The 15,948-nt window shown below is 42.4% G+C and overlaps 1 protein-coding gene across 1 annotated transcript; it reads left to right on the forward strand.

Annotated features, from left to right (window-relative positions):
- The first annotated feature begins 975 nt into the window (after nt 1-975).
- On the forward strand, nt 976-6,647 carry LOC111071785 (T-box protein H15). Its single transcript, XM_022363299.2, is given in 5 exon segments — nt 976-1,473; nt 3,103-3,577; nt 4,935-5,220; nt 5,742-6,365; nt 6,367-6,647. Coding segments are annotated over 5 exon segments (1,794 nt in total). The 5' UTR covers nt 976-1,262; the 3' UTR covers nt 6,565-6,647.
- Nucleotides 6,648-15,948: the final 9,301 nt, after the last annotated feature.

A 15,948-nucleotide genomic window follows, 5' to 3' on the forward strand; every position in this document is an offset into this window, starting at 1 on the left:
ATTGCATGTATAATTTTAGCTGGAGGAATAAATTACTATAACCAGCTCCGAACTCTCCCCGACCATTTTCAGAGTACGCTATAATACTTCATACCATATCCCATTGTGATCTAACCTTGATTCAAGGTCCATTTCCATGTCCTTCTGGAGAAGGAATTCGGATGCAATGCTCTCGAGAGCCATGACAGACCAGACGCATAAAAAGCGTGAAAAAAATAAAACGAAATGAGAAAAGTGGAAACAGAAAAAGGTGGACCAGGAACCACTCAATGATTGAGTGAGTGCGGAACGTGTTGGGAACCAGACGAAACACACTCAAATGGCTGGTGGGGAAGGCAGGAGCACGGACGGGAGAGATAACAGGAAACGGAATGCGACGACAACGGCGAAAAGTTGTCCAAAAAAATAGAGACGAAAGAAATGAAAAACCGCAAGCGAAACGTTTGCACTTCATAAATGAGCAAGACAGAGAGAGGGCGACAGAAGGAGAGGGAGTGAGCGTGATGGAGAGAGAGCGCATGCGAGAGCGAGCTGGCGAAGCGCCGACATTTTTAATTGTAAATGAGTTATGACAAAGGGAAGAGCGGCGGAGGGGAGCGGTAGAGGCAAAAGCTGGTGAGTGACAGCGACGACGACGACGACGACGCAACCCACTCCAAGCGAGCGAGTGGAATGGCAAGAGAGTGTGCCCGAACAGTCGCTCTCACTCGCACACGGCGAGAGAGAACACCTCCCCCGCCGCTTTTCCAATGGGAAATCTTCTGCTCACTCAAATTCTGCCTGCCGCATCGCTCGCACTTAGGGGTGGACGCACACTCTGACGAGAGTGCTCTCTAGCCGTCCCGCTTGCACTCTCTAGGGGCGGCTGGCAGTGCCGGGAAACTGGTTTCCCGCCTGCCATTCGCCGACCGTTCCGCCCGACAACCGCTCTGGGCTCTGGCAGGCCTTCTCAGATACAACACGTTCCTGACACAATTCAGTTCGTCGTCGCCTGCCTTCCGTTGCGCACACACTCACTCCGCGTTGCTGCGCCACCGAAACACAGTTCGCGTGCGTCTCAGACACAGATGCAGATACAGATACACATACAGATACATTTCTAGTGTGCGAGATACTAAAAGATACAAAGTGAAAGATACTTGTGAAAGTGTGCAAAAGATGCCACAAATTCTATAAGTGCCAAGTGCTGACAAGTGACAAGATACAATATCTTCTGCTCGAACTACCATACCAAGACCCAGGCCACAAAGAAGACCGTCAAAATGCTGGTCGGTTCGCATCCCTATCTATGCAACGGCGTCCTGCCACCTGTGCCCGCCGTACCTGGGCCCAACAACACAGCCGCATCGGCGGCAGGAGCGACTGCCACGACGGGCAGCAAAAGTGCCGCCGGCTCGGCAACGGATTTCTCCATTGCGGCGATAATGGCCCGCGAGGAAACCTCCAGTCGGGAGTCCTCCATCCGCAGTGCAAGTAAGTTGGGAAATCCATTTTATATATTAGAGACGGGAATGGGATATGCATCTGGATTTGAAGATGGTTAACAGCTTTTTAGCTTGAAATCGTTGAGAATTTGTGTGCCTAAGAGGTGCTCCAGTTAATTCACCTGCAAGATAATTTCTTTCTTCATATTCAACAATCTGAAATGTAGTTTTCTTCAGCTTTGACAATCGGTAAAAACCAACACTGTAATAGATTCTTTCATATTATTTGTTGCCATTTTTTATATAGTTTTTCTTATAAATGAGCATCAAAATAAACTTTAAAGTAAAACAAACCATCTGAAATAGTTTAATTGTATCTTTAGTATCATAGAAATTGTCAATTCTTGAAGTGCAGATAGCTTTCACTTACTGAATTCCAAAGTAGGAAAGTTCCCGTTAAGCATTAACCATTCAAGGCATAAAAATCTATTCAACAATTAAAACCCGAATGCAAAAAGATATAAATATAAATTCTTAAAGCATTATTATTAATTGATTGCACAACCAATCTATTAGCAACTGTTGTCGCCTTTGCCGTTGCCGTTGTCTTAGTGCAGAACCGTGTTTAATTAGTGCTGACAATTAGCAGGCGTCCGAGTTCGAGTTCGAGTCGGATAACTCGTTCCGCCCAGCACTTGCCACAATTTGCTGGCCGACGGCAATCGGCAATTAAGTGAAGCCAAAGATCGTTCCAAGCAATCCGATAGATACAATATACAATATGTGCTGCCACGGCTGTCGTGCATTTATTGCTGCTAATATGCAAATTATAAGCGATATCTAATCATATGGGAGTCATATTTCTGCGGACGGCAAACAAAGGCGACTAATTATGTTAATTAATTTTCAACAATGTGCTTCATTTTATTAATTTTACGAGCCGCAGAAAATTAGCGACGGCCCAAAACAAAGCAAAATCAAAGGCAAACCCACAGCCAAACCCGAACCCGAACCCGAATTCAAGATAATGTTTCCATATTTTAAGATCTTTTATCAAATATGCAACGATTTTTATTTTGTTTTGCTTTTATTTAATTCGTGAGTTTTTCGGCATTTTTCTCTTGCTTCTTCTGTGTGGTTTTTAGTACTTTTTTTCCGTTTGCTTAGTTTGCATTTTAACACCTTACCGTCTGGCTGAATGAAAGCGCTGCTCCAGGGCGGGCTTATTAGCACAGAGAGTCGCTGTGGCTCGCCAGATGAGGTGCGGCATGGCCAGGGTGTTCCAGAGTTCGTTCAGGGCCAGAGTGGCAGATCGGTTTGATCATCAGACACCTTGGAAGCAGCACTCGCTTCTGAGACGACAGTGCGGTTTATGCAATCGCAGCTAGAGTTTCGGGCTTTTTAATTGCCAATTCTGTGTTCAGTTTTGGCCATTAAGCCAAGCCGGCGACTGTCTCATTGTAACGCGAAGCGAAGCGGAAACTCCGAGAATATGAGACGACTCCACGCTGTCTGCCGCCGACAGAGCTCATCCAATAACCAATGTTGTCAACAGTATTTAGACCTGTTCCCCACAAAGATACCGCTTTCAGTTAACCGAAAATTAGATGGGTTTTGTGCCCAGTGTGTTCCTCGAATCACATTTAATTTTCAATTTTCGTTTTTCTCTCCGTTTAAGGTCCAATTTCGGTGGAGGATGAAGTTGACGTTGATGTGGTTGACTGCAGCGATGCTGAGGAGCCGCCAACCAAGGCTCGTCGCATGAATCACAGCCACCACAACCAGCACCACCACCAACAACACCACCAGCACAACCATCACCACAACAACAACAACAATAACAATGTGGCACACATCAACTCGAATCACAAGAGCCGCCACAGCGCCGGCGCCGCATCCGTGGCAGCCACCGAATCGCAGCTGAACACCAGCTCCACCAGCAGCCAAGGACGCTGCTCCACACCGCCGCAGTCCCCCGGCACCGAGGACAGCGAGGAGCGCCTGACCCCCGAGCCCGTGCAAAAGACACCCAAAATTGTTGGTTCCTGTAGCTGTGACGATCTCAAGCCGGTGCAGTGCCATCTGGAGACCAAAGAGCTGTGGGATCGCTTTCACGAGCTGGGCACCGAGATGATCATCACCAAGACGGGCAGGTAAGCAGTCGCCTCCAAAAGTGCCATCCATCCATCAGTCAGTCAGTCAGTCAGTGCAAACAGCCATTAGGTGAAATGTGCGGAAACGTGGGAGAGTTAGGAGTGGGCTGTACGACGATTTGGTGTGTACAAATGTAGCGGAAGGAAAGTTTAACTTCGTAGAAGAAAAGCAAACAATATTTTATAGGGAATATGATTCAGGAAATTGGTTATTATTGAGAGTATTAATATTAATTAATAGAGATTACGTACAGAATTCGGACTCAAATATCCATCCGTTTGCATACCCTATAGAAGATCCGATTCTATCTTCTTAAGGATGGAACTTATACAAGAGGAGTATTCATTTTTTTTCCAATGTCTTTCAAAATATTTTGTCCTCATCTGTTTTCTTGAAACTCCATTCTTTCGATTTCGAATGTCTTCTACTTCATCATTAACATTTTTGCTTTGCTATCCCTATAAATTTGCTCGCAAAATTGTTTGCAATATCAACAAAAATTTCATGCCATCTCATGGATGGACCGTGTGCGGTCTCCGTAGAACACAATAGATGCCATGCCAAACCATCCATCCAACCATCCAACCATCCATCTATCTATTGAATTTCATACCTGCTGGCTGGAAAAAGTCAACCACATTTTCTGCAACAAAAATGTTGGGCAAAAAAATAAGAGTGGAAATGGAAAATCAGTTCGGGGCGTAGCTCTTGTCAGCGGGGAATGGGAGAATGGGAACAAGTTCAATCCGAGAGACCACGGGTTGTCCACACCTTGCTCCCACACCTGACCACACGCATGCACAGAGAGGTGGACTAGTTAGGGACATCCCTAGGGCACACATAGATACATATAACGCACACAAACTGCCATGGATACTCCGGTACAGATACTTTGGCTCTTAATGATATTGTAAAAATCACACCTCAGAGTCGCAGACAGTCGGGCAGCATTCAGGGCGGTCGCCGTAACAAATTCCTCTTCTCTGGCCTCTTCCTGCCCCGACCTGAGCTCTGGCCTGCCCCGCCCCGCCCCGAGGTTATGTCACCAGTCCGGCTTAGGAGGGACATTAAACCACAGGATACAGTCGAGATAGTTTTCTCTTTCGTGTGGGGGTAGTAGGGACTAAAGAGTTCGTTGTTGTTCCCATTGTCTGCACTTGTCACAGCAACGAACAAACAGAGGAACATATCCCTACGCTTGGGTTATAAATTAAAGACTTTACTAGATGTGTGTGGCAACATATAGATGTGTGGAACGATATACATACATAGCATCCCCCACCACAAATTAATAACAAAAGAGAAAATCTAATCAAATTTTTCTACTCTTTTTTCTTCCCTTCCCTCCCATTGTAGACGCATGTTCCCCACGGTGCGAGTCAGCTTCTCGGGTCCACTGAGGCAGATCCAGCCAGCGGATCGCTATGCCGTGCTGCTGGACATAGTACCGATGGACTCGAAGCGCTATCGCTATGCATATCATCGATCGGCCTGGCTGGTGGCTGGCAAGGCGGATCCAGCGCCCCCGGCTCGCCTCTACGCCCATCCGGACAGTCCGTTCAGCTGCGAGGCGTTGCGCAAACAAGTTATCTCCTTCGAGAAGGTGAAGCTGACTAATAACGAAATGGATAAGAATGGACAGGTGAGTCGTCGTTGCCATCGCCATGGCCGTTGCCGTTGCGACGTTGGTGCTGTATGTACGAGAAGATGAGAGGCATCTGTAGATGCTGAGGTAGCGATTAGCAGCGAGTGTTAAATGATTGATAATTTTGCGCCAGGTTCTGGTCCCCCCACAGAATTGCACGATAGTCAGGGATACCCCGAGTTACAGTTGGGGACTTTCTTGATTAATGTAAATTAATTATCAAGAAATTTTTTATATTTTGTGCATTCTTCGTCATATCTAGAAGAGAAATCTGCGGTTAGATTTTTACCTTTCTTTTGCTTAGTGTTGTATCGATTTAAGTTTATTTACTCCTAGGTAGTGCATTTATAATGCAGTCTAGAAATAAGAGAGAATAGTTTTTCCATTAGAAAAGTTCAATATTCATTTTAATTCACTCTCTGCCATTGCATCGCTCCCTATACAACCTTCATTTTCTCCCTTCTAATCCAAACCGACTTACTACAATGAAAACCCCTCTTTTATCTTTCCATTTCCAGATCGTTTTGAATTCCATGCACCGCTACCAGCCCCGCATCCATTTGGTTCGCCTGAGCCATGGCCAGAGCATACCGAGCACACCCAAAGAGCTGCAGGAACTGGATCACAAGACCTATGTGTTCCCGGAAACAGTCTTCACGGCAGTCACGGCCTATCAGAATCAGCTGATTACCAAGCTGAAGATCGACTCGAATCCGTTTGCCAAGGGCTTCCGTGACTCGTCGCGGCTTACCGACTTCGATCGGGATCCCATGGAGGCGCTCCTTCTGGAGCAGCAGCTGCGGTCGCCGCTGCGTCTGTTCCCCGACCCGCTGATGCAGCAGTTTGCCCAACAGGGCGATCCCGCCTCCATGGCGCTGTTCGAGAAAGCGCGTCAGCACCTGCAAATGTTCGGTGGCAACTCCCCGTACGCCCAGCTGATGATGCCCCAGATGTACCAGGCGGCTGCCGCAGCGGCAGGACCTCCTCCTCCTCCGCCAGGACTGGGCGCCTTCCACATGTTCCAGCAGCAGTGGCCACAGCTGACGGCCGGCTTCCTGGCCAGCGCCAATCAACAGGCTGCCGCCGCCCAGGCTGCAGCCCAAGCTCAAGCGCAGGCGCAGGCTGCCGCAGCGGCGATGGCCTGCCAATCGAACCCCGCCACCACCACCACCGGCCTCCACGCCCTCGTCCACCTCCTCGGGATCCCCGTCACCCGATATGCGGCCACGTCAGTACCAGAGATTCAGTCCGTATCACATGCCCGGCCAGGGTCAGGGGCCGCCGCATTCGTCTGCGGGCTCACCCCCTGCGGCGCCGACCTCTCGCAGCCCCGCCCACTAGGCCGCACAGTGGGACCAACTCAAAAGTTCTTGCCAAGAGCAGTATTACGCAAAAGAAACACTAAAAAAAACTCGTTTAAATGTTGTAAATTATTTGTTGTTCTCCATTCGAAAGCAAAAGATGAAAATTCTTTTGCCAGAAATATTTGTTGTATAAATTCTGAATTATTTTTTAAGCACCTCCGACCCACTGTCCAACTTGTACAGATTCATATACATATATATATTCTTCCACCTTTCTCCTCTAGAAAATTTTTGTAATTTAGTTTAATTTATTGTACAAATGTTTCATTGTTGTTCGAAAACTCATCTCAGTGTAAAGTTAGAGCAAAATTCACACAAAACTCAAAAAAGAAGAAAGAAAAATACAAAAACTATATATATAGATATGCTTCACGATTGTAAACTATATATAGCTATATAGTGTAAACTTTAATCGTTAGTTATGCTATTACATCTAATGATATATTCATAGTATTAACAATAAATTAATAGACGCTTGAGTTAGTTATATTTATCTGGCGAAATCGAAAGATTTATTTGGCGGCTAGCATAAATTTCAAGAAGAGTAAACCATAATCTGTATTCAATGTGAACGCGTGAAAACGTAAAAACAAAATATTTAAACAAAAAAAATTATTAAAACACAAAAAAAAAAAAACACAAACAAATTTAAAAAAACCAAATCAAAAATTAATAAAAATATGTGAACCAAAAAATTACAAACAAAATATTGTTTTATTTAATTAGCTTTTTTTAATTATCTTTCGCTATCAATTTTAGGAATTTTTGAAAATCTCCAAGAATTTAGAAGAGTTTTTCCGCTACTGTTTATCTGATGAGCATAGTTATTTATTTTTTGGAAGTCTTAAATTTTAAATATTTCATCTTTCAGACTTTGGTAGGGATGGTAGGGATATTTCTGAATTCTATAGAATTTTTGTTGCTTAAATGTTCCAAGATTCTTTCTTCTTTTTTTTCGGATAAATATTTCAATTCAATTTCTGTTTCACAATTCTATAGATTTTGCTTAGCATTAAATGTTTAAAGATTCGTTTTCTCCATTTTTAGCATTAATATTTCAATTAAATTTCTGTTCTGAAGCGTTTTTTCCAGCATACTTCCAGCATAGTTGAATAAACTCGACAACATTTTTCCGACATCTCAAATATCCTCAAGAATCAAATTACCCTTATTCTCCTAATAAAAAGTACTCCCCATAAATTACAGATTATAATGCCCTAAAAACGCTCCACTTGGATGCAAAGTAGCCAGAAATCCTGTTTAAATTTCTCACCCAATCCTCGCTAGCACACATTCATATATCCTATTCAGATGCCGATCCACATAGGCGTAATTCCTTCAGGGCAAGTGTCGCCTTGCCAGCAGAACAAATTGAAATAGACTGCGGACTGAAAGGGGCTGGGGAGATACGACTCACACAGATACTCCTCACAGACACAGGCGCAGATACACAGAAGAATGTTTAACGAATGCATTTTCATGGTCACTCAAAGTGAAATTTCTCATTGGGTTGGGATTTTTCGGGCATTCTTGTTCAGACAATTCGATTGACACGCCAGAGAGCACGAGATTTAAGTGGAGTCTTGATGGATGATTGGGTCCGTGTCGGGGTCTGCATCGGGATTTGGGGTCTGGAGTGTGGTGTGGATAAGCGTATGAAAATTGTATTGAAAGTTTGTTTTTGTGTGTTTGGAAATTTTCATTTTTCCATTTTTCCATTTTGATTGAGGGGTTGAACTAATCAGAAATGATTGGTAGACATCACAATTTTGATAACTCTATAATACACTCACGCCCTACAACAATGTATGTATGTGTATAGAAGGCGAGGCAGGAACCCCCGAAGGGCTGCTCGGCTAATTATAAAGGAATTAACTGGTGGATAAACATCTTACCCAAGAAATAATAACACTTCCTCTAATTATATGGTGAACTCATTGAAAAAGGTGCTATCGGCATTTGTCTATCTGGCACCTCTCCACCACTCCATCGCCACGAGTACCTTCCTTGCCAAATATACCTGTACTTTCCCCTGGCTGCAGGTGAGCGAACATTATGTAGATATCAGGGGCCAAAGATCTCCGATGTGTGTGTGTTCAAGTTAATTACAAACTAATCACAAAAACCAACAAAACATTAGGCTATCACGAGGCGGCGATCTTTACAGGAGCTACAACTCGCTGGAGCAACTACAACATACATATGTCAAATGTCGGAGTAATTTATAGGCCAAGACCGCCACCGCCACCGCCACAGATCCATGTAGTCCAAGTGTCAAAACAAACAGAGCGACGCCCCACAAGAATGGTAACAGACTCATCATTTGCCGAGGAGAGAACAAGACGGAGACGGGGTCTGGGGTCTGGAGTCTGCTCCCTGGGCATAAATTTACTTTTGGCGTTTTCGTTTTAATTTGAATGTAAATGATGCTGAGGCGGCAGCATCCAACACCGACCAGCTGTGGATATCTTCCCCTAGTGTTCCCCCCGTCAGCATTGGGTAGCAGACTTCTTTTGGGCTAAGGTTAAATGTCGGGTGTCCAACAAACAGTGACAAAATATTTAAATTCTTATGTTGGGGGGCGTTTGTAAATATTTGAGGCACTTAATTGGAGGGGCGTGGGTGGGTTGGCCTGGAATTGATTTATGCTTGGGGAAGGGAAATCGATTTGAAAATGTCTGAAATCGGAAACCATTAGAACTAAGCATATTTTCATTTGAATTAAGGGGTGATCTGTAGGGGAAGAGTGGAGGGTATATAAGTAAAAGGAAAGAAGTTTAATGAAGCAAGTAAATTATGTTAAAAAAACATTAATTTAGTGAACAATTTCAACCCTAAAGGTATTAATTTACCAGTTTATAAGAATAAATACTTAAATTTAATTTAAAAGTCTGCCACAGTATGATGCTTTGAAGGATTAATTTTCTGACAGAAGGAGCTTGGCCCACCAAGAATGACTTTCAAAAAGTTTGACAAGTTTCCCCCGATGTACCCCGATTTACCTGTGTATATCTGAGAAAACGCTTTAGCGGTGCCACGCGTTGCAAGCTGAACCAGCAATCAACGCTAACCCTGCCACGCCCCACTCATTAACCCAAACATGATCGGGCAAAATGTCTAACGGTAGATGGGCCCCAGACACTTCTGCGGCATGATGGCCATGGTGGGGGCACGTGCGGCAAAGTGCCGCGGCACGTGTATTGTACACCCGTGTGTGCGTGTGTGTGTGTGTGTGTGCGAGTGAGTAGCCATGACATGGCCATCAGGCGTCAGACCTCAAATCCCTTGTCACCTAGGCGCCACGGTGAAAATTTGTAGAAATTAACATTTTTTGTTTGCAGCTTTTGTAATCAAATGAAATTGCATAAAAATCAATAAGAAAAACTTATAAATAAAATGAAATAAAAACAGAAAGCATTTGGTGTCGATGATGTGCAGATTGAGAGAACACTTTGAACCCTGCCTCTGTCCCAGTCCCAGTCCCAGTCGCAGGTATAGAACCCTATATCTATCCATCTATCTCTCTGCCCATCTGTATCTGGTAATGACTTTATAAACACAAGGCATGTCAGACGGGGGGATTGGGACACAAAACTGTCCAACTGTCAGGCCGTTGACTAAGTAACATGCTAGGACTGGACACACTACGAAATCAATTAGATGGACAGAAGCCCGAGATGGGAACAGAACTCATGTATCATTAACAATTTTCATGTCATATTCCGTTTATATGATATCTTGAGCCAGAACGAACCTTCGTTCCTTACCTGTCCTGTCCTGTCCTGTCACTGTCCCAACGAATCAAACTTGTCAAAGACATCAAATATTCAAATACATTTTATACATGCAACAAATCCCGATGTATTCGGCCTGAGGAATTTGTTTTGTTGGGGTCGTTCCAAATTCTGGTATCGCCCCCACAGAAACACTCTCTCACCCACGTCGATGTGAATGACTGTAATTACAGCGGAAAATTGATTTTTATATCAAAATCTTGGCTTGAATTTCTATTGACTCTTGTGGGAGTTCGGACGGGGCGTGTGGGGTCAGCAAAGCTCCTGCCTGGCTGCTTGAGGTTAAGCATGGTCCGGCCAAAGGGTCTCATTAAAATCCGAAAGGAAAACCAGACCAAAACTAAACCCCAGCCTGTCCCCTCACTGAGCACTTAATGCCGCTCTAAATGAACATTTTTGTGGCCAAATCCTTCTCGGCCATGCCTTCGTCTGGCTCTCTTTGTGTTCGTATTTTTGGCAATTGATTAAAAGGCTTAACCTTTCAGACAATTGGCTATTTCGGGGCCAGTCTGTGCCTGGCCTCCGCTCCTCTCATTGTGGTCAGCGAGATCTACTCGTAGCTGTAGACCCGGCATTAGTTATAAATTAGTGCGAAATGGGCAAATTCTGTTAAATCTGGTGTGCTTAATGTGTGACTTTATGGGAAGCTGCAAAAAGTTAACATGTGTGCGCCTGGCCGGGCACTGGGAGCCATATGAGATTGGCCTTTGCTTAATTGTGGAAAACTAATGCTTTGAAAGGGTTTGAGGTGAAGATGTAATTCAATTTTGGATGGGATAAATTTCTTTTGGGTATATACAATTTGGGTATCTTAGAATTGAAATGGAGCTTTTATGGAAAGGAAACTATGAAACTATGTCTGGAAAGAAAGGTAATATATTAAGCGAAATGAAAGGGAAATATATATATAATTTATTAACTAAATTCTTAATATAATTTATACCTTTTTTGCTATGCTGAAAGCTGAAATTGTTTTTAAGCTATATAAAACAGAATTTACATTTAAATAACAGTGATAAGTAGAACTATACCTTACACGGCTAATAAATTAATTTGTGCCGGATATGGCTCGTGAAACGGATATGTAATAGCAGTAAAGAAACGTACGAAAACTGAGTGGTTAGCAAATATTTACAATAAATGCATGTACGGTTTTCAATGGAACTGTGAACGTGAAATTTAACAATTACAAGCGTGTTAATGAGAATGTTTAATAAATATTTGTATAATTGCCACAATCTAAATTATTCCGACGTGAATTGTGAATGGGGGTTTCATTCAACAGAAATTTCAAGAGTTTCTCATCACTCATAAATGCTCAAAAATGTTAATTTTAAAGCAAATGGTATTTACTTTTTTACAAAACATATCTACCACATAAAGAAGGATTTACAAAAAATGTAACAACATAAATAAAAATGTATAAATTCGCATACATTTGCTGTGCCTTTATTTCAATATTCCGTCTGCTTATAAAATAAGCCATAAATACTGCCCAACGTTATGCAAAATGTTGCTATAATAAATTGATAAATATTTTTGTGTTACTTTTTCGCTTGTGCGTTAAAAAGTTGAAATTTATTAATTTCTATGATATACGCTGACATTTTGATGAAACTTTGCCATGGAGTGCAGATAAGCAGAAGATATACGTTTTACGATATGCGATACCTACACAAAAAAAGGTAAACAGCAATACAAAAATATGTTAAAATAAATTTTGTAAAATCAGAAAACGTGTTCTGACCCGTGTAGCATTCGTATAAAAACACTAAAACAAAATCGAATTAACTTCTCGTGGACTGTCTCAACTATCATCTGCATACGCCCCTCTCCAATGACATAAAACTAACCGAACAGAAACCCACTTCATTAGCAGCCACGAAATGGGGATGGCCAGGCGATCAAGAGAAAATATCAAAAATACTAAAATACATTTCTGCGGGCTCGACACGAATCTGTTTAATTGTTTTCATTTATTTTTTTTTTTAAAGGTATAAATTATGCAAAAATCGTAAAAAACTCAGCAGAGGAGGCAAAGACTTAACAACAGCTTAAAAAAAAAAAAACACAAAAAATGATTTATGTGTGTGCAAAACTGAAAAATAAAATAAAGATTAAGTCCAAAGCAATCCAATCCCATAAATACGTATGTATGTGTGTTTGTTTGTGTATTGATAATGTCTTAATAGAAATAATAAAAATAAATTAAAGATATCAACAGAATTGATGGGGTAAGGGGCAGGGCCATCTACAATATGCAAACTTGAACTGTGATTGTGGGTCTCTGATGGTACTTTGTCAGCTCTTTCTTGCTTATGTTCTTAACCAAGTTCATTCAATACTTGTAACGCCCTCAAAGACGTCCAATGTAAAAGTAAGCAAAAGTTGATTTGGTTTGAGTGAAAATCAAATATTTTGCACGCTTTCTTTGTTTTCAAAATGTGCAACGCCCTTAACTACGTAAATTGTTAAATCAACAAAAATTTGAGTTTGTTTAAAGCTAAAAGCAAAAGAAAGTGGGAGCGGAAAAGGTCGAAAATTTAGTCAACAATTTTGGGACTAGATCTTTAATGGTACCTTTCAGCACCTCTATTCATCTGCAAGTTACTCCAACGTTCCCATAGATAATCAATAGCTGTTGTTATATAAAATTAAAGGCTTTCAAAGATTCGAGTAGCTTCAATTTGAAAAGGCGAATACTCTCAGAAAAAGGTACACAAATTATCCGCCTTTCAACCCCTGAAATTCGTACACCTACAGCTACATGTAGGTACATCGTTAAGTGAATTTTCTGTCACCCCAGAGCCAAAACAGGCAGAAGGAAAGGCAAAAATTGTATTCAACCACCGGGAAAACAATTTTTGATGTGAATTTTTGTGTGAAATTATTGACATTTTGCAAGTATGTTGCACTTGTCTCATTATTACTGCCACATGTGTGTACGTGCCACACGACCCACTCTTTGATGTGCCACTGAGCTCGTCATTTTTATGGCCAAACATATTTCCCAATATATGTAAGATATATATCCACCCATTCCAGGCAGACGTGTGCGTGGGAAGTACGTACATACGTTGCGAGATGATGATGATGATAATGATGTGGGTCTGACTTGTTGTGGGTGTCGATATGTAATTGCTAATTTTGTTATGCGATACGTTTGGGAAGTATTGGAGTTTCAAGTGCAGGATATAGCCCATCCTGTAATGGGTTAGGAGTGCTCTCCTAGGGACTACATACTACAATGTTTTTCTGTTGCCAAGCAGTCTGCTGGGTGCTGCGGCACGTCTCGACTTTGAAGTTCACAATTGTAACCGCACAAATGTGCCACATGTGGCAGTGCCAGTGCCAGTACCAGTGCCAGTACCATCCATGTTTATATACTACTAAAATAATGGAAACATGTAGTAAAAAAGTATAAATTTACTATGTAAACAACAATGAAATTGCCTCCCACTGAATTATGAATGGAAGTCCCGAAGGCAGAAGACCGAAGACAGAGCGGCACCAACTTCTGCAATACGAAAAAAAGTATATGTACATACATGCATACGTACGAGAGAGTATCTTTGTATAGGAAATCATTAAGTAGATGTTTATGTTTCTGGGCCCATTGCTGGCTGCTTTCATGTGGTCGTCGTCACATTCTGTTTCTCTTTCGGTGGCAAAAGGAAAAGAGGAACGAACTGTGGCAACTGTCGCCTCTGATGTGGCAGCAAATTGCACGCACACACAGAAGGCATAATTATGGTCAAGTTATGGTCGCCAAAGGCAGTAAAAATATGGAATTGGGGTGGTCTACATACCGTATACATATACACAAACTTCTGTATAGACATACATACATATGGATTTTTATGTATTTCCGCTCTTGTAATTTCGCCATTAGACGCATAATCAAGTTATTAACAATTTGTTAGACCCGGCGGAACCTCCGATTCGTGGATCCATGAGTTGCGTGCCCACGCATAACGAGTGAGTCCAAACAAAAATATGTACAAATAATTTGCCATGCGTAATTTGTGCAAATAATATGCGTAATTGACAGGACAAAGGGGTCTGGGGGTGGAGCTGGAGCTGGGGCTAGAGCAGTGGTATTAAATCGTCCGAAAGAGGGAGGAGCGGCACAACATCAAAGCCAATGGCCAGATGATGTACAATTTGTAAATGAAACAAAACCAGAAACAAAATGAAACTCGAAATCGGTGCTGCATTTTTTTTACGACTACAAACAATAATAAAATGAAATTTAAGGCAGCAGGCGACAAAGTAAACACAATAATAAATGGTTATTGTAAGAGAGATTAAACGGCGAGGGAATGCTCTACAAGGCCAGATGAAGTAAAACATTTGGATAGTAGAGTATATACCATACCAAATCGTTCAGTATTTTCGTGCTAATTGTTCAAGAATACATACATATGGACAAAAATACTCCTTTACTATATTAATTGTAAAAAGCAGTAATATTCGTTGGATAGCCTTTTTTAAATTCCACCAATACCATACCCATGCAACACACATGAATAGTTACGCTGCATAAATAAAGTAGGGGACTCTGCCTAAATATCTTTGCCTCCAACTACCCCTTCATGTGATAATATTGTACAAAGAGCTCCGACTAGCGCCAAATCCACATCAAAGGGCGCACAGTAGCTCCCTAAACCAATTGATGTATGGGAATGATGTACTACCAGAGGAAGGGATAAAGATTCGGAACGTTTTTGGATAGGGTAAAAAGGCAGACCAATTTTGGATGGTGGTGTGACTTTGTGGGTGGGCGTCGAACTAGAACGGAAGTACTTGAGGCAAATGAAAACATTAGCATAGAGCAACTCAATTGCGAATAAGTAAGTAATACAACTAATTGGGAAACCCACGACTTCTTCGCTGCCTGGTAGTGGACAGGACCTCGAAGGGATATGTACATACTCGCATGTATGTGACCTTGTCGATGCGTCAAGGCTGACAAAATGCAGGACCATTAACTGCGTGTGGCACTTCATTATGGACATTTAGGGTGGAACAAAGGACGCATTGATAGTGTCGAAATTACTTTATGGCCAAGAGTGTCCTTGAATCCCGACTAGTAATGAGATCTACCCGAAGGCCTCACCTTGATTTTTAGTATTTGACATTTGACACGCGCATTTACGAAATCAATAATGGAATTTTTCAGACCGGACGCGTGTTCCCCGCACAACATCAAGAAGATCCTTCGACTCTGAGTCTTGACTTTAGCTTCACCTTGGCCGGGACGATGCTCTGTGGATCGAATGGATGGATGGGCATCCGCGGGTGTCGGCAGCGCTTGTAAAATTTTATTGATTCCTTTTTGTCTGTTGATTTACTTATGGACATTACGGGATTGTTCGGGGCAGCTAAGCCAAATATTTGTCGTGCTTTGTTGGCCTTTCACTCCGGAGACTGTTTAAGTAGTCGTCGTGCTGCTTCAGTTGAGGGACACGCGACAGGAGCTGGTGACAAGTTTTTGTTTGCGCTCCTCGAGCAATGGCAAAGTTTGGGTTCCCTGATGGCCTCATGGCCCGATCCAAGGCCGCACT

The sequence above is a fragment of the Drosophila obscura genome, unplaced genomic scaffold, assembly GCF_018151105.1.
Source record: "Drosophila obscura isolate BZ-5 IFL unplaced genomic scaffold, ASM1815110v1 contig_14, whole genome shotgun sequence".
Taxonomy (NCBI): Eukaryota; Metazoa; Arthropoda; class Insecta; order Diptera; family Drosophilidae; genus Drosophila; species Drosophila obscura.